This window comes from Lytechinus variegatus, chromosome 14 (assembly GCF_018143015.1).
Source record: "Lytechinus variegatus isolate NC3 chromosome 14, Lvar_3.0, whole genome shotgun sequence".
NCBI classification, from domain to species: Eukaryota; Metazoa; Echinodermata; class Echinoidea; order Temnopleuroida; family Toxopneustidae; genus Lytechinus; species Lytechinus variegatus.
In genome coordinates, this window is record NC_054753.1 from 9,706,410 (window position 1) to 9,726,306 (window position 19,897).

The window sequence follows — 19,897 nt, forward strand, 5'->3', positions numbered from 1 at the left end:
TATTGCTCTCCAACACAAATAATTTGTTCATATATTATAACCGTATATAGCGATGACACTTCAGAATAAAAAATATGCTGAAAAAAGGATAAAAGAAAGAAACCCTGAAATTATTGGCATGAATTCAAACAGAGAATTTAGTCAGGAGGGAGGTGAAACAAGGCCTGTTCAGACTTTATGTACGATTGCGCTTTATTATGTCGGTACATCGTTGAGAAAGGTTCTATCATGTCAACGTATACAAAAAAAAAATGTTTAGGCATGCTCCTTGGCAAACTTCACTAAATCATCAGACCTACTATTAGGTCCATGACTAAATAGTGGCAACAACTACACATTTAGTGCCCCGCCAAAAAAAAATGATCATTTATTTTTGTACATTGCTCATTGAATGTGTTGATTGAGTGCAATAAATGGGGGGGGGGGGCAAATCGGATCGGGCAAAATGTGCAAAATCCGGAATAAGCACCTGGTAATTTTGATGGCTTCCTTTGGCCAAAAGTTCGTAAAGGATTTTTAAAAATCTGTCAGAGGCGGGCCGCGGAAAGGCTTTTGAAAGTGGGGTGGGGGGATTGACCTGAAAAATAAACACATTCAGAAGGTAATTTATACGCTTTATAGACATTTTTTGGGGAAAATGTGTGGGGCAGTTCCACGTACAGCCCCTGCCGGCGGTTTATCCGGAACAAAAATGTTGACTGCCTTGTTGGGGGGGGGGGGGTCAAATTGGTCTCTCGTAGTCACTGTGGCGTAATTAGCCAAAAATTAGTTGAGGGGGCAAGTTATGGTCTATCGGGCAAAATTTATGAAAAGTTGCGAGCTAGTGAAATGAGCGCTAACAATTTTGACATTTTTATAACAATTATTTTGTGATTGATTTTCACATAGATCTAAAAATCAGAAAATATGTATTTGTCATCCTCTTCTCTCTTTTTTTTTTCTTCTTCGTCGTGATTTTTTTTTTTTGGGGGGGGGGAGCAAGCGCCAAGCGCCCTATCTGTTCGTCACTGGATACTCGAATTGATTTTGAAAAAAAAAAATCAATGATTGGTGAGTCACAGTCACACAGGTGGTATAATACGGTACCCCCTCTACAGCTGATTTTTGTATAAACAGAATACCGTGAGCTGAGCGAGCGGCGCGGCCGGACTGACTGCACGGCTCGCTCGTCGGGCGATCGCTGACTCTCTGACTAGTAACTGTACGGTGAGCGATACGATGTGGCAACACAAGTCATTTCGAACGAGCAACGACACCACCAACGTGCCAAGGAAAGGACCATCCACTCCACACTTTGATATTACTAGTATCTGGTTTTGTTTTTTTAGTTTAAATACCCATGCATCTATTGATGAGGTAACCAATTGAAGCATAACTGCTTTCATCTGGAGAAGGAGAGAATCACCCTAGACCATCGATAAACAGAAATTTGGGACTGAAAAAGAAGCAATGTCGATCGACCATACAGACTCTGTTCCGAACGGGGAGTCCCTCCCGAACGGGCACCCGTCGGTGTCGTCGCCTGGTGGTGGTGATAGGGAAGACAGCACAGACATCCTAGCCGCAAAGACGAAAAATTTATCTCTGAAAGACAGCAACTTCCAAGGAAGAGTGCCAAGCAAAGAAGAGGAAGATCGAGCTCGCCCCCCAAAAGCAAAAGATACACATGCCACTTTGTACAGGCAAGATTCAGACAAACAACTACCCGGGCTTGCGCTTGCCTACCGGTCGATAATCCGTGGTATCGGGGAGGATGCCAGTCGCCAGGGTCTCCGGAAGACGCCCGATCGCGCTGCTAAAGCCATGATGTACTTCACAAAGGGATATGAAGAGAAAGTCGAAGGTAGGTTTTTTTTAACTATTTTTTTTTACTTCAGTTGTTTCAGTGTTAGAATTTCATTTTGCTTAATTTTTTAGAGTGATGGTCGATCGATCGATCCTAATGACGATGGTGTGATGATGGTAGTCATGGTAGTGATGATGGTGGTGATGATGGCGAAGAAGTCGAATTGCTGGTGATGATGATGATTGATGATGGTGATGATGATGATGATGATGGTGATATTGATGATGCTGGTGATGATGATGATGATGATGATGATGGTGATGATGATATTTATGATGCTGGTGATGATGATGATATTTATGATGATGATGATGGTGATGATGGTGATATTGATGATGCTGGTGATGATGATGATGATATTGTAGTGATGATGATGATGGATGGTGGTGATGATGATGATGATGATGATGATGGATGGTGGTGATGGTGCACAGTGTGGTGCTGGTTATGGTGATGTTGGTGGTGACAATGATCCATTTACATTGTTCTGGTAATGATGATGTGGAGCCTGCAGAGGATGTTAATATCAAATCATCAGTAGTGATGGTGATGGTGATGATGATGATATTGATGATGAAGGTGATGATTATTAATGCTCAGGTGATCATGATAAATGTATAAAAGTCATGATAGATGTAAATGTATAAAAGTGATAATTGGTGCTTGAGATGGTCAAGATGATGATTGTGATGCTGATCGATGGTGTCATTGATGATGGTGAGAAAGCACTCACACAACATGCGAGGTTAGTAATACTAACCTCGCACAACACATGTGGTTTCATAGTGGACTTTGATGTTTTCATTCATCACACGAATGTGAGGGAATAAAAAACGCCAAACGTTTCAGTATTTCTCCACTAATGATTTCTTTTTAATAGTTTTAGTTTTTAAATAAAAAATGAATTGGAAATTATTTATAAAACTGTTTTTATCGCTTACCTCCAAGTCTCAACCAGGATACTCCGTTCGATCCGTCCTTAATACTGCGGTGGAAAGTACGCAAACAACAATCGAAAAGCAATTTTTCGTATCGAACATTCTCAATTCAAGTCGTCAGCGCGTAATAGGAAATTGTACCAAAAATCAACAGGTTGCATCTCATGTATATACTTATTGGTAAAGTACGCCATCTTTTGACAAGATGATGATGAAAGTGGATTGAACGAGCAAGAAAATAATGCTGATCGCCTAGAATGCAGCTAGCTTGCAACACCGTAAACAAAGGTACGGTAGGCACTTAAGAACCAAGTTTGAAAGGACACTCGTAAAATTATGTCACTCTCGCGATGAATATTCATTAGATCCTGGTCGTGCGTGTTCAATACAAACTCTCTGCATGCATGCACTCGGTGTGTATTGAACACGCACGACCACGATCTAATGAATATTCATCGGCGAGAGTGACATAATTTTACGAGTATCCTTTCAAACTTGGTTCTTAAGTGCCTACCGGCTTGGTAAATAATATCGCGCGCCCTCTTTAGGCAAAAGTTGATATCAATGCTGATCAAGAGGCATCTACGTGAAGATCACGAAAAATGCTCTTATTTTATTAAAACAAACAACAAAGAGAATTCAACAAACGATCCATATGGTTCGGTAAGTGTTATAGAAAAATTATAAGTCATAGCTATGATGTAAAGTCATAGTTATTTTAGTAAAAATGGTGTGAAAGATTCGCGTGCACCAGGTGCATATGAATCCTTCACACACGAGACGATTTGAAACCATGAGTGGTGAGAAAGGTGACATTAGGTCATCACCATCATTCATCATTAAACCGTAGAAGATGGCAGAGCCTGTCGAGACCTCCAGGCTTCAGTCATTGCTTCTGGTACATGTAGATGTTGATCGTATGTCAGGGGCGGATCCAGCTTTTTATAAAGGGGGGGGGTTGGGGTGGTATGCGAGGGAGCGTAGTGACCGAGTCCAAGCGAGCGATGGGGGAGGGGGGTGTCCCCCCTCCCACAGTAGGGAAAATTTTTTGAAAATCTGTGTGTGCAAATGGCGTTTTCTTGCATCTAAAACACCACTATTTTTAGTATAGAGGTCATTGCCAAATCAACCCCCATGAAAATTTGTAAAATCCCCACCCAAACGACACTTAAAATATCCCCAAAGTTGCCAAATTTTGACAGAAAATCCCCAAATTTGTTTTTCATAAAACTCAATATTATTTTCATTCCCAAATATTTATTTTTCATCCCCAAAGACTTCAACAATCCCCCCATTTTTTTTTTTTATGTGGGGATTTTGGGGATGAGAATCGGCAACGCTGGCCTACCTTGTCATTTCGGCGGAGGCCCGTGTCCTCAGAAAAGCTGATGGGGGGCAAGGGACTTTCTGACATTTGTTCGCCCAACCCCCCTCCCCCAAAAAGAAATAATAATAATAATAAATGAAATTAATACATAGAAATAGAATAAAATAAAATTACAAGTTTAAAAAAAAGATAAGATTTTAAAAAATGGTCCCCAGATTTTTTTTTTTGGGGGGGTTGCAACCCCCCCAACCAACCCTCTAGATCCGCTTCTGTATGTTACAAACTATTTCCATGGATGCAAGTGTGGAGTGTGGACGCATACATGTGTTATGGTAAAATAATGTTGTTGATTAGAATGGTCAAGTTGATTGATCTTGATGCGTGCACTCCATTGTTGTGGATATCTGAATCTTGTTTTTGCTCTATGATAGGCTTTTCATGACACGTAGATAACAAATACAGATCTTTTATTTATTATTTCATTTTTTTTTGGGGGGGGTACCTGTACTATCATGCAAAGGGCGTTCACCAGATGAGAATCTGATCCAGACAAGAAAATAGGTCCCCATGTCAAATATGTATTCACAAAATTTTTTTACTTGTTGTTAGAAAAATATGGCCCCTCTTTTTGTTTTTGTAAATTTTCCAATGGGAAAATGGGAATGTTGATACACCAGATTAAAAGAAATATTTAATGAAAAATTGCTGATTATGTACAATTTAAAAAAAAATAAATGGTGCTGTTGAAACTTCATGACTTATTGCAATACTACTAAACATGATTTTTTTTACTCTATTTGAAAGAAAATTGAGAGCAGCACTCTTAAAGATGTATGGATTTGACTTAACATTGAGCTGCAAGGTCTTGTGTTGAGAGCCCTGCATTAGACCGGTCCATTCATGCCTTAAATTATAAGTTGAGATTTTACAAGTTTAGAATAGAAAATAAAGCAACAAACTCAATCATCGGCCATCAAACCAGAAGGGGAATAAGTGAAACTCGCAAAGAAATTGAACTGAAGTCAAAGAAATCTGGTGTTGTGTCTGTGTGTGTGTCTGTGCTTTTGAAACCTTTTCTTTTCTTTAACCATAGCCTAGGCCTTTCTGGCCCACATCAAATTTGTAGCTATCGAACATAACACTATTTAAATTAACTTAAATCTAACCAATGAAATTAAAGGAAATACATGTAGGAGAGCCCAACTAAAATGTAGTAATCCTATTTATAATATAAACCAATGAGGAATAAGATGAAGGTGATAAAAGATGTCCAGGTGATTATGTAATAATGACATTAGAAACTAAGGAGTCAGGATCAGGTGAGGGATGGAATGAGTGGAACACCTGAATAGAGTAGGAATGAGGATGACAAAAGAGAATCAGAGGAAAAGAATCCAGTGTGTAGAAAGAAAACTGAATATAATTAAACTAAAATAACCTAAGTTCAGACTGCAAGGGCAGTTCTGAAAAGAAATGCAAAATACGAACTCAGTCTAGACGGAGCAGAAATGTAAAACAGCTGAAGAAAAAAAGTTTAAAGATAAATTCCAGTTCTGGTAACTGATCTCAAAATGACTTTTAACAGAATCTAATATAATGACCACCCAAGTGTCTGTTTATATGAATAAAAAATATGTGCCAAAGGATTCTGGAAGAAATTATGTAATTGCTGAGAAATAAGCAAAATAAGCACAGAATCGGTCACTTCCATCTGGTCTTTATTCCAGCAATAATAATAATACACTGTCCCACGTGTGCCTATCTGTGTTGGCGATCTTCAGTGTGATCGTATTTAAGCTTAGATTTCACAAAGTTCAGTTTATGTAACTGTACCAGAACTAGATCCACAATGATATAGTCATACCTAACCTTGGTTTTACAGAATTTCTCACGAAATTAGTGTTTTACTGCGACTACTATCATTTAGTTTTAAGAAAATAAAAAAAAGCCAAAATAGTTATCCTACATTGGATCCTGATATGCTTTGCACAGTCAGCATAGTACATTACATGTCATGTTCACTGTAAAGTTGAGGTTGACCTCATGGCTTGCATTCAAGTTTGTTTGATGGAAGCCTGCCAAAGTCATGGTGATGTCAACAATTTTTAGTATGATTGCCATGGTTACAGGTAATTGTGGGCAGTAGGCGGTGCTGCACCATCCCGAGTTTGCTCAATCTCGAGATTTTAGCCCGATCAGCCCTCTTCGCGATTAATCTCGAGATTCAAGAAACCCCGTCTCCACCATCGCACGAAGAGCGATTCTTGCTCGAGCGAGGCAACAAGCCCGATATTCCGAGCATGCGCACTTTCGATCTTGGAGTTTCAACGGCCCGCGCTTTTGAATAACTTCCCGCGATATGCAATCAAGTCCATGTACTCTTTCGCCGAATTCGACCGTTGTTATGCAACAATCCTCTCAGCTCAGCCGCGCTATAATTATAAGCGAGTGAAGTATTCTTCGTTTAATATGATGGCGGACTCCGAGGCAACGACAGAGGGGGAGAGAGAGAGAGGGGAGGAAAGAAATGCTATTTGCTCACATTTTGCGAAGGAATAAGACGACAATGCTGTCTGTTATTGACTATGACCATCGTCGATAATGAGCGCCTCCCCCATCGGTCTGGTCTCTCCCAAAATCCATTCACGGGGGGCTTGACACCATCGTTGCTGATTGGGGAATTGATGAACGCTATGATAAAGTTGACTTTCGCATATGCGTTCGGTATAATCGCTGTTTATGTTTTTACCAAGGCGGAAATGGAACGCGAATTGCATTATGGACTGAAGGTCATGAATAAATTAACCCGAGTCCAAACCCGAGTGCGTCTGCACCTACGAATTAGCGCGATAATTCGTAAATAGCGCGCTATTTTGCAAATAAACCCAAGTTGACTTGGGATTGCAATCTCGAGATTAATCCTACGAACTAGCGCGATAATTGCGTCTGCATTACAAACAATCTCGAGATTTTTCAGATCGGGATAATTTGCCGGATCAGAAATAGCGCGCTAATTTGAAAACTCGGGATGGTGCAGACGGCCCTAATGGGAAGTCTCCTCTCAAAGGAGGCAACTGCCCTGTTGTGTGGTTTCAAACTGCCTCGATCATAAGAATCCCCATTAAATTACAAGAACATTTTTGGGCTAAAAAATACCCATTAATTATATTCCTGCATTCACACCGCCCCGAGACATACTCTTCGGGATTAATTTCTGAAGTTAGGAGCATGTGCAGTATGGTCTGATAAGCAGGCAAGGCGCGAGATTCAAAACCAATAGCTCAGCAGGCACCCACTGCGCCCCCGCCCAATTACACACTGGACTAAAAGTTCCCGTAAATTGCTTTCACATTGCCAAAATACCTGCAACCTTGGAAAAATCCTGGCGAAAGTTCTCGTAATTATGCCAAGTACCTACTATTTAGTGAGTATTTTCTTTCGGGGATATTACGCGTAATTTGCTATCACATTGTCAATATTACCTGGTATTTTCTGATCAGGTAAATTTCCCGATCAGAAAATACCTGGAACTGATAAACTTCGAGGCGGTCTGAAACCACCTACTGTGTTGTATTGTGCTGTCTTGTTTTGTCTTTATGTTTTATATCTTTAATATCTGGAAATGTATTACGACTGTATTTTCCTTTATTTATATATTAGTCATTGTCACTAAAAGAAGAAGAAAAATTACATGGCAAAACAAAACCGGAATTTAATGTGTACACATATTGTGTTTTAATACTTTGCACTAGGTGATAGGGGTTGCCCCATTGTTAATTAAAAAATTGCAGAGGAATATGAGTACATGTATCTCTAATTTTTATTGAAATATTAAAAAAATAATCCTTTTTTGAATCACTTTGAGAAAATTGTGTTGGAACAAGCAACAGACATCCATGCATTGCAACAAATACACATATGTGGGACAGGTAAGCACTTTGAGTCTTGTGTTGAACCACCCCCCAAAAACTGAATTATGACAAAAATTATTAACTTATCAAATAAGGTAAAGTTGAGAAATAAAGAAAATCACAAAAAAGTAAATAAGAAAATAAAGAATTAAACTATTCAGGATTCAAAAGCATTTTCACACATGAAAATAAAGAAATAACTGTCTGTTGGATGACCAGTAAAACATAGGCCTACTACAAAACAAATCTATTGTGTCGTTTTTTCAAATGTTTTTCAATTGATTTGCAAATAAAGTTTACCTTAAAGTAATATTCCAGCTCTTTTATCATGACCATAATCTTTATTTTTGATATCGTTGAGAGTCGATATATATGCATTGCAGATGTGTACTACTATCCTGCACATTTCAATTTACACTTTAGGGCTTACAGTAGGCCAACACCATGTAATCTTCCTAGATCTATAAATGTATCTAAGAAATACTTAAGGTGCATTATATTATAAATTTAGATTTCGATGCAATATATGATTTCTATCTAATATGCACTTAAATGACTACCAGTCAAAGTTACACCTATATGCTATGTAAATATATGGATTGATCACATATCTTTTCTGTATAGTTTGGAGTCCCTAGCCTAGGGACCCCCCCCCCCCCTAAAAAGTGTATAGAATCATCCCTGACTTCCATATTTTTTCTGCATGTATGTGCATGATTATCAACCAGTCAAATGGAAGGCTGAATGGGTAATATTCCTACCATCACACATATACTAGATACTATCCAAAATGTACTGATCAATGCATGATTGGTTGGTTGATATCATAATATGATTTGCACTTTGTGCAGTTTGCATTGGTCTTACTGGTTATTCTGCACAATATTTGTGTTTGACTTCATTTTTGCTGATATTTCTAGTTGTCGCGCAACATTAATATTCCCCTTTGTGCAATGGAATGAGATTTTGTATTCAGTGAACTAAAGAGAGAGACTCAATTGAAAGGACAAGTCACCCTAGTAAAATGTTGATTATGATCAATATAAAAAGGAAAATCAGACAAGCATAACATTAACACTAAAATTTCATCAAAATTGGATGTAAAATATTGTTATGACATTTGAATGTTTTGCTTATTTTTGCAAAACAGTTATATGCACATCTCAGTGACATGCAAATGAGACAGTCCACAGTGTCCCTTGAGCACTCACTCCTTCTTTTTCCATTTTATTGTTTGAATTATACAATATTTAAATTTTTAAAGATTTGACAAGAATGATCAACTTGACTGAAACACAAAATGTTTTAAACAATGGTAATACCATGTGTTCAGGGAAGAATAAATGTTTGTTTCACATGACAATGAGGAGAAAATTAAAATATACAAAAGAAATAGTGAGTTGGTGACATCACCGACCAGGATGTGCATGATTATGTCTGTTTTGTGAAATTAAGGGGAAATTTAAAACATAACTTTCTTATTTTACATCCGGTATTGATGAAATTTTCAGTTCTATGCTTACTGGATGTTTTTCCTTTTAATTTATTCAAATAATTTTATTTTTGTGTGGGTATTCTTGTCTTGAAAAGAAATAAAAACATTTTGATGTATGCCTCCTTGAATAAGACATCTTTCTTTAACCTCATGGAAAATCTTTTACCATCACACTCTTGCCTAGTGAGTCTATACCAGTTCTTGTACGTGTACAGTCAAGTGGATTGCAGAGTGTATCTCTCTTCTTCTAATTCCCAATAGTTTCTCCAGAATGGGAGGAGAATAATGATCACAAGTTAATGAGGTGTTTCCAAGACAGATGTTGCGCTTGAGTACACAAGTAGTTAAACAACTCCCATGCCGAGATGGGGAGCAATTAATTGCTTGTTGGTCTGGATAATTTGAGCCAGGCTGTGGCAAGATTTAATTTACATCTAATGAGCCTTTCTTATCCAAACTGGACGAAATTCAGTCATTAAAACCTTCAAGAATATTAAAAGTGATGCAGTAGGGAAGACTATTACATGTATTATTCCAAAGGGACTCTGTCGTTATAAAGCCCAAATCAATGGGTGAAAACTATTGTTTGACTCCATTGTCTAATAAAAAAAGAATATAATAAACTAAATCTCAAATTATGATATGGAATCTTATGCTTTAAGTACAGAATTTACAATATGAGTGTTGGAAGGGAACAATTTGCCCACCCCCCTCCCCCCTTAGAGTGGAACTGGACAAACATCTTTGTATGTCAAGTTGCGAGATAGATATCTTTTAAAGGGCCTATAAAATGAAAAGGATTAGAACTGGAGCAATACAAAATTTTTATGCATGTTCACAAGTTCATTGATGCCAATTTACCAGTACTACATGTAGCTACAGTCCACTTGTACATGTATATGATGCATGGTAGGACTCGTACCATCCGATGAAAATTGAAAACATTTTAGAAGCACTTAAATCCGGGAGGGAAGTCAAATTGGTTTGATTGACTTCCAGCTGGAGATTTGATTAATCCTGGATATGTGGGATGCTTGGCCAATTGCTTAGAAATAGGTACAGATGTACAAAAATAATTACATCATTCCTTTAGTTTCTATTTCGTTTGAATGTAATATGTAGATTTTCTTTGTTAAAATTTTGCTGTGGTTTCCTCCTGTTATAAGATTAATTTGCAATACTCTTTACTTTTTTTCTTGTGTCTTTGTTGCAAATGTCAGAAGACATTCTATTTCACAAATTTCTTGTTCATGTACAAATTTCCCATTGTCCACATTATGACTGGAAGCTGATGTAGGCTCAAAAATAATTCAAATTAAATTTGAAAGATCATAATTTTGATTGAATAAAGGTTATAAGTATTTTTTTCCTTTTGTTACCTATTAAATATTTTATCATTAAAAAAAGATACTTGAGCTTGCTTGAAATTAAAAAGGGGTGTTTTGTACGTGCAGAACTTTAGAAATGGGAAATATAAAAAAGGTGATTTTGATTTTTGTCTCGCCCACCAGAGGTGAAGGCAAGACTTTGGGATCCAAATGTCGTCCGTCCGTCACAAATCTAATGACACATAACACAACCGTAAGTCTCTTTTCAACCAAACTTGGATGGTAGATGGTCTTGGGGGACCTGCATGTTATGCTGCAGTTGGAGGTCACATGGTATAAAGGTCAAAGGTCATTTTCAGGTCAACGTTAAAGTTTACATGCAAGACTCTCTTATGACACCTAACTCCGCAACCGTAGGTCGCTTTTCAACCAAACTTGGATGGTAGATGGACTTTGGAGACCTGCATGATATGCTGCATTCGGAGGTCACATCGTAAGGTCAAAGGTCATTTTCAGGTCAACATTAAAGTTTACATGCAAGACTCTCTTATGTGAGCGCCCTGCTAGTCGCATGCTAGTTACTAGCAAGCGGCGTGCTTAAATTTCTGTAGGGGATGGTAATTTAGCCAATCATATTCAAGGAAAGGTGTCAGACTTGACAACTATTCAGACAAAAATGTTGATGAAATGCTCCGCTGGCGGGAATGCAATTTTATTTGCGTTTTGTGCAAAGGGGGGGGGGGAATTGGAATATACTTGAAGCGCCACTGCTGAGTTGTGGACTTTTTATAAATTTAAAGAGTGATAATTGTTACAAATCATCAAATTCTTCAAACAACTTACATTTTTTATTTTTATGTTAATGCATGTTTTGCTTTAAATTTTAATGAAGTTTAATTCATTATCTGTGTGGTCTGCTTTGCTGCTAGCTTCTGCTATTGATCTCTTTGATTACTTTTTGTAGGCCTATAGGATACCGGTACATTAAAAAAAAACAGTCCATAAGTCTGACCATTTCCCCCTCCTCGGTCTGACATGAACTGAATTGTAGTCATCAATGCAAACTGTTGATTGTCAAGTGGCAATTGCCCAGTTTCATTTTTAGCTCAGCTCGATCAATCAAGATGACCGTTTCATTACCGCAGTCGATGCTCATCATGTAAAGCTATAGCGTGAGACCTGTAGTATGGACATTGACGTATGAAGCCAGTAGTATACATCTAGAGGATAGCGTGAGAGACAAGGGGGGAGGGATGAAGCCTGTAAGAAAGCGGAAGATCTATAGATAAATGTAATTTATTACAATTCTCTACATATTGCAGTTAACAAACTGAATTGCATGTGAATTACAAAGCTAAAAATACAATACATTTCATTGAATACATACAATACAATGTTCAAGTAGATAAAATATAGAATACTGTATACCATTGATCTTAAAATGCATAGGAGTAATGCCGAAAATTTGTTTACAGACCATTGATCTTATGATAAAATTAAAACTATTAAAATTACATTCATGCATAACTGTATATTAGAGTCAAAAGGGGCCTAAGCTTTCGATCCTAGCAGAATCTTCATCGGAGGCAAAATGACAAACAATTATAATTATAACTGTATATTGTCAGGATCAAGAAAGATTTTTGGAAAGGAGAAGGCAAGGAAAGAGTACAGGGTCAGAGGAGTTAGGTAGAAAAAAAGAAGAAAAACTATGAGGAAGGGTGAGATTGAGACTGACAAGAACATGTAACAAATGCATAAAAAGAAAGAGCAAGTTAAGGCAATGAACATGACAAATAATCCTAACAGTAATACACCTGTACAAAAAGCATAATCATTCAAAGGTTTTTTTTTGTACAGATCAATGATATCAGGGGTTGGGCTGTTCCCCATAATAGTTTTACATCTGGGTTCGTATATCTTTCTTGTCTTTCGTAGATGTAGATTTATTGTATGCAATTGCTGGGGAATGAATTTTTCAAACTGAACTGTAAATAATAAAGTCTTTGAAGAAGTATGAAAATAAAAATAATCGTATTTTCTTCTCATTGCCGTGCACGAAAAGTTTTAATCCTCCCGATTATTTGGAATTACCATTGCTTTTAACATTTTATGGTTCAGCCAAGTCGATCCTTATTGTCAAATCTGTAAAAATTGAAGTATTTATAATTCAAACAATAAGAAAAAAAATAGTGAGTGAGAGACATCACTGATTCTCTCATTTGCATATTGATCTATAAATCTGTGCATATAACTGTTTTGTAAAAATTAAACAAAACTTTGAAATGTCACATCTTTTACATCCTATTTAGATGAAATTCTCAACATGATGCTTGTTTTCTTTTTATCTATTGATTCAAATCAAGATTTTTCTGAATTTTTTTTAAATATCTATGGTTCACATGCTTTGAAACACAATTTAAAGGTGCCATGAAGCTACTTTGGGAAAAAATGACATGGAGAACACAAAGTTTTGAATTTTATAGAGGGTCGAGGAGAGACAGTGTTTATGCATGGAGCTGTACTGAGTATGTTGAAATGCCTGTTAGAGTGGGCAATATGTGTATATATGATGATTTATTAGTTAAAAATTCAGGAGCTAAATGTTCTTTATATGAGAACTCTACCACAATTTTTTTCTGCAATCTAATAAATAAGTGCTGAATTTCATTCTATTAACAAATTATTGCCATTTCTTATGCAGTTGACTTGGGAAATATACTGGTGCCATATAAGTATGCTGTTTCCTTCATTTTAATTACTTTGAATTATTAATTTTCCAACCCTCAGAAACCTACTTGGGGAATATTAACTACATGTATACAATTTTTTTTGTTCCAGTCTAATAAATATACACATTTGAAATATGAAACCATTCAGTAATCCTGAGTTTACTTTTTTGTTTTACCTTGGTCTAAAATGTGTTATAAATTCATATATTTTTATTGATCAATGATGCAGCAGCTTACAGTGTAATATGCTTCTCCAATTGAAAAAAAATATTAGTTTGAGATTTTTGCTAATTTTTGCCATTATTGATTAAAGAATTGATTTTGAATAAATGCAGTCTGGTCCCATAGAAGGTGTAATGTTGGGAAAATCTCTGTCATATCTTATACTTTCAATCGGTTTTGATGAAATTAAGAAAGAAAAAAAATGGTGAAACAAACAGAGTAACAAATGTCTGGTAAAATTTGGATCACACTTTTTTAAAAATGTTTTTATTGAACAAATCAAAACAAATCACAAACAGTCACAAGCAATCAAAACATTTTCAATATATTGTATCATTAAAAAAACAACCAAAAATATTTTTGTTGCCCCTCAGTAAAGTAACTTTACTTTTAGAAATATGAACTTGATGTTGTGTTGGTCATTTCCTTTTAAATGTCATATTGATGTCAATTTGGTATGAGTCATTGAACATAGAATTTTTGTTAGTATCAATATGACATCATGTTTCAAACATAATCTAATTTGCGATGTTAAAAGTTTGATGTCTTGAAGCAGAATCTATCAACTCCCAGACTCTCTAAGCACATGATGCTCTGAAGATCTCCGAAATTGGTTCTTGAGAGCATGTTTAGAGTAAATACTTGTTTTACAACATACAAGGATTTGCCAATTATACCATTCGAGTGAGCGTTTTCCAATCTGGTAACCCTGAGGGAGACAACCACCCACCTCCTTTTCCAACCGGAATCGACTACCTCGTTGATACCAGACTTGGCCTGCATATGTTCCTGAAATCGTTACCTCTGTAAATATAGCATGGCGCGGGGGTTCTTCTTCGCGAGATGTGCCCCAGGCGGCACAGAGATTGAAAAATTATCATGGCAAATGAAAGACCTCTGACGTCCGAGTTCGAGAGTATAGACATTTGAAGGCTGGGGAAGGTTTCATGAAACATCTTATATCATCATAGCCAACCAGGCGCAAGGATTTCGGTAGCTTATAACGGTTACATCATTCACTGTTTGCTTCATGAAAGGCTCTCTGGGTTGGAGATTCTTTAATGGAAAAGCTGCTAGAAATCTGCCAATGTATTCTAGTGTTGTCCCTTGGGTGTAGTGGTGGTAAAAGGTTAAACAGTAGGTGTTACAGGTGTAGAGGTGGTGTGGCTCAGTGGATAAAGTCCACAAGGACCTTGTGGTTCATATCCCACCGCAGCACTAGCGTCCTTTGGCAAGGCATTTATCTACATTTGCCACTCTCAACCCAGGTGTAATAAATGGGTACCCGGTAGGAAGGACTTCCTTGAATGCTCGTTGCACCCGAGTGATCAGGGTAGCCGTGCTAAAACCGGGGTAAGAGCATGCAGCGCTTAGAAACATTTGTATTAAGCGCTATATAAATGTTGCAGATTATTATTATTATTACAGAAAAGTGTTTTTTCTGAAGATTTCATTCACAAGTACATAGATCTTCCGGTGAACATGCGCATGAGGACCAGTAGAGGTGGTGTGGCTCAGTGGATATATCCAGACTTTGTTGAACCACAAGGTCTGGGGTTCAAATCTCACCACAGCACACCATCCTATGGCAAGGTATTTATCTACAGTTGCCAATCTCCACCCTGGGTCCCATAACACAAATATTAGCAATTAATCGTATGCTTGATTTTCACGATTGATTGTACATTGTAGTCTATGCAATCAATCGTAGAAAAAGGTTCTATGGTCATTGCTAATCTTTGCGTTATGGGACCAGGTGATCAGGGTAGCTGTGCTATAAAGCTGGGATAATTGCATGCAGCACTTTAGAGAAACATTGAATTGTAGGCCTATTCTGATGTTTTGAACTCTGGTTTTATTTGAACTATAGTTCAAATTTGTGGTTTAACCATGGGAAGCCAGTTGTGACATAAATCTCTACGGGTTCAAGTCAAGATTTATATCATTCTTTTGACACTCGGACTATCTGGGTAAAATAAACTAGTTTCCTTCGCCATTGAAGCGTGATCAAACAGCACAGTAAACATAAGACTAAGGAATGTGCAGTGTAAACACAAATTCTGACTTTTTCAGCTTCTGATAATTTAAGCACAGAATTGGACCATTGCCTATAAAGTTCAATATATGGCATATCATTATTTTGAATTTTGATCAGATGATCTGATTATTTCATGAAATCTTGATCGTCTGATTGATAAGTGCATTTCAATAATTATTGTGTTTTACAAAAAAAAATTGGTGCAAAGTATGGTGAAGGAGGATGATTCTTTTGTATTAAAATATGAATCTTAATCATAATGATAAAAGAACCTTTAAAGCAGGGGCCACGGAACAGTTTTCAAATGGGGGGGGGGGGGGGCTGACCATACAAAAGGTCATTTTTGCGTTTTTGTACATGGTTTGGAAAAAAGTGGGGGGGAGGGGCTGAAGCCTCCCCAGCCCCCCCAGTTCCACGCCCCTGTAAATGTTATTTAAAGTTTACAAAGCAGAAACAATAGAGAGGCAAATTATTGATTAACTCACAATAAATTACAGACAAGCTGGTGGCACAGTATTATGCACAAACCGCAGTCTGCATGCTTACAAATAATACATGTAGATCTGTCTGCATCAGCAGATTTTTACAATTTTGCATGTTCATGGATGTCATACATTTTTCTTTATAGTGCTATGTCATCAAGAGTATGGAAATTTTACTTGCAGGTGTTTGTTGGATATCAACAGCTAAATATTACCACAGCTTTTCCATAGAGAAGGATTCAGCATTTCTTTGGATTGAGAATCAGTTAGTTAGTTGCTGGATAATGGCATATAGGCCTATATATTTAATTTTTAGATTTCAATTAGTCAGTACAACAATGCCAGCTCTTAATGACTATTAAAGTCTGTTTGAATATCTTGTATTGATAAGGTTTATCAATTTTACCTCTACTATTATCTTCAGTGAGTAAATAGATCAAGCACATTCAGCAAACGTTCTGTTATTTACATGTGTTTCGAAGCGATAATATATTGATCGTATAAAACAATTATTGCCAATGTTGAAGAAATAGCCATTACCTAGTCAACATAAATTGAGGGAAGGATTCTGTACAAGTTTTGAGTGTGATGCACATCAGCTTGTGAAAAGATGATTTCAGACTTGAAAATTTGATGATTATTAATAATTGATATTCTATTAAGAAAAAAATGTTTTAGGGTAATTCCAAATTCCTTTTTTTTTGCAGCATCTAGGGTTTATTTTGGACATTATAGTGACTGGATTGAAAAATGAAAATTCTTCGAATATACATTTGTAAATAATTAATCTTAAATACAATGAGTGTATGGGGGGGGGGCACTACCAAATAAAAGTAATATCATACTCCTTTGCGAATGGTCGATATACACTTGTATGGTGAAAGTGGTTTTAATGTTGAAAAAAATCTGGGAAAAAAGATTAGATCTATAGTTCTTAATAACTTGAAAACATTTAATCTGTCTTGAAAATGAAATATGAGAACTTTTAGAGGCAATATTTAGGTTTTGAAAAGCATGAGAAAATACAATCTTTATGGTAATCAAAGGATGATGACTCACTGAAGATCCTTTTTGAAAGTCTGTGACCAAATTTGGTTTCAATAATGACAAAATGACCAAAGCCCAAACACTAATATTCATTTATTATTTGCATGTATTTATATTTTGTCAAACATTCCACAAAGTGTTTTCTCAACAGGGTAAAATGGGGGCTCAGTGTGATTTTGCCCCAAAATGCTAAACAGAGCCCAGACAAATCCCCATTCATTGTGCTGATGTTGAAGCTTTATCCAACTTGGTATATTTACGCAGTAATTTGTGACAAGTAAACCCCCCTCAAAAAAAAAAAATCCTGCCTCTCAACCCTGTTATCCTTGACCTTCACATTTTTGTAGTAACCCTTACCAAGGAGTGTCGGAAGCTCCTTGCCCTTACGCACATGAATTCCATCATATTCATGACCTGTTGATCCTGTTGTGCCAGTCTTGGCAATTTTAAAATCAATGTTCTTCTGTGTTACTGAGACCATGGACCTATGCTGTGACTGGATGCAATTAGATGTAAAATATCGGATTAATTTGTGTTCTGCTGTTTAGAAATTCTGTCTGAGTATGAATGCAGACAATTAAATTGTACTCTCCAAGATTCAGGGTTCAGTTGAGAAGGCATGCATACACTTGCATGTAGAAGTTTGAGGGTGAAATTCCAAACAAGGATTACAAATGAAATCACAAACACATTTATAAAACAAATGCAAACATGAATTTTATGGATGTACACAGGATAGTGTTCAAGTGATCTGTTTTCCACTCTTTTTCAAGTTGTGAAAATGGGGTTTGGAAAACATCTGTTTGCAACTGACAAAGAACTCCAGCAATTGTGCAAATGAATTGACTGTATCTACATTTTCGTGAACTGTAGTAAAACTGCTCAAGGAAATGATGTGAATGTCAGTACGACAATACACCACATGTAGATGGTTGCCTGTGCTTTAAATTGAAGAAGAAATTTAGAAAAGGAGAAACAAAGATACAAATGGAATTTGCATGCAGGATTGATTTGATTTTTGCAGTCTTATTGGACCAGAATTGTTGCAATTTCCTGATCAAACCTTCACAGACTAAAAAAACTTTTAATTTATTGAATGACTGTACTATTGTAGTATTTCAAATCATGCCACCATTTTCCTTTTCTAGAATAGACTCCTACCCTTCTCTCAGTCTTTTAACCTATTTTGGGATCTTTTTCACTCACCCATCTGCTTATTTTTCCAACGATCGGTTTTCTACATTTATATTAACCCAGAACTGTCATGAAAAGCATGTACGTCAGGCCGTTAAGAATGCCATGCTTCTCTCATCATTGCGATGTTTGTGCTGAGGTCTCCGTGATCAACAAGTAAAATGATGCTAATATTGATTTTGTCTGAAATGAATCGGGTGAACTGAAGATGTATTGCCGCAGGCCAGCCAGCCACTCAGTTTGGGGGCTTTATTAATCCCAGAAGAATCTGTGCATTCTTCATGAATAGTGTTGTGTTCAAGCGATTTTTGTTAGTACCTGTGTGTGTCTTATACCCCTTTCACAAACCCATCCTCCAATTATCCGCCTAAGAGTAATGCATATAATTCAATAAAAATTGCATTCACAAACTCCAAAAATAATCTGCACTATTTTTTATGAGCGCCCGACCTGAAAAGGCGGATAATTGTCATGGTAACTGCACACACCCCCTCCGATGGGGTTGTGTTGGAAAAGGGTGACCACACCATGGCAATTATCCGCATTACTTTGGAAATGCGTTCATAAAGTCAAAATCTGGTCCCGATGCTGCTATTATGCGGATAATTGCAGCATCTGGTCCAGCTACGATTTTACAACCAAATTATGCGGATATTATCTGCATAATTGGGATTATAAAAAGGGTATTAGTAGGATTCCTTCATCACGGTATATTGCCAATTCGTCCATTCGCCACACTGTCTACTTTCATTTAGTCTAATGTCATTCCGTCCAACACTGCGTCTAACAATCATTTGGCCCAATAACCATTTGTCCAATCATCATTTCATCAAATCACCAGTTCGTCTATGACCATTTTTGTTTCATTATCAGTTGGTCCAATATCCGTTTCATTTTCATTCATTTTGCACAATCAATACTTGTCATGGTAACTGCACATGCCATTTGGTCTAATTAGACCAAATGGTATTTTGACTAAATAATGGCTGTTGGACTCACTGGCTATTATAGACGAAATGGTGAGTAGACGAATTAGCAGTGAGACCATGTGGATGAACTGATGGTATACCAAATGACAGTAGACGAGTTGGCAATTAGACGAATTGGAAATAAACCTTCATCACAGCGGCTTTTCGTGCATACTCTACTGTTTTGTCTATAATGAAACATTAAGATTAGTCATAAAAAGACGCTCCCATCTTTCAACAGGAATATCCTGCCAAGTATCTTTTATGGTGGCTTTTCGTTTTGTGCATAATAATTATTTCAACAATTAAAGGTCTGTGGGAATCTTTAGCAGGAAACCTTCAAAGTATCTTTCACCCTTCCTCCCAAGG

The 19,897-nt window shown here is 36.9% G+C and overlaps 1 protein-coding gene across 2 annotated transcripts in view; it reads left to right on the forward strand.

Moving 5' to 3' along the window:
• Nucleotides 1-1,208: 1,208 nt before the first annotated feature.
• The window catches only part of LOC121427559 (GTP cyclohydrolase 1-like), a 31,288-nt gene continuing 12,599 nt past the window's right edge, over nucleotides 1,209-19,897 (forward strand). Inside the window, exon 1 of one of the 2 annotated variants that reach the window (XM_041624010.1) lies at nucleotides 1,209-1,843. In XM_041624010.1, coding sequence (XP_041479944.1) covers nucleotides 1,450-1,843 — 394 coding nt within the window. In that variant the 5' untranslated portion in view covers nucleotides 1,209-1,449. The remainder of the gene's footprint in view (nucleotides 1,844-19,897) is intronic. The other variant, XM_041624011.1, reaches the window with a different exon arrangement.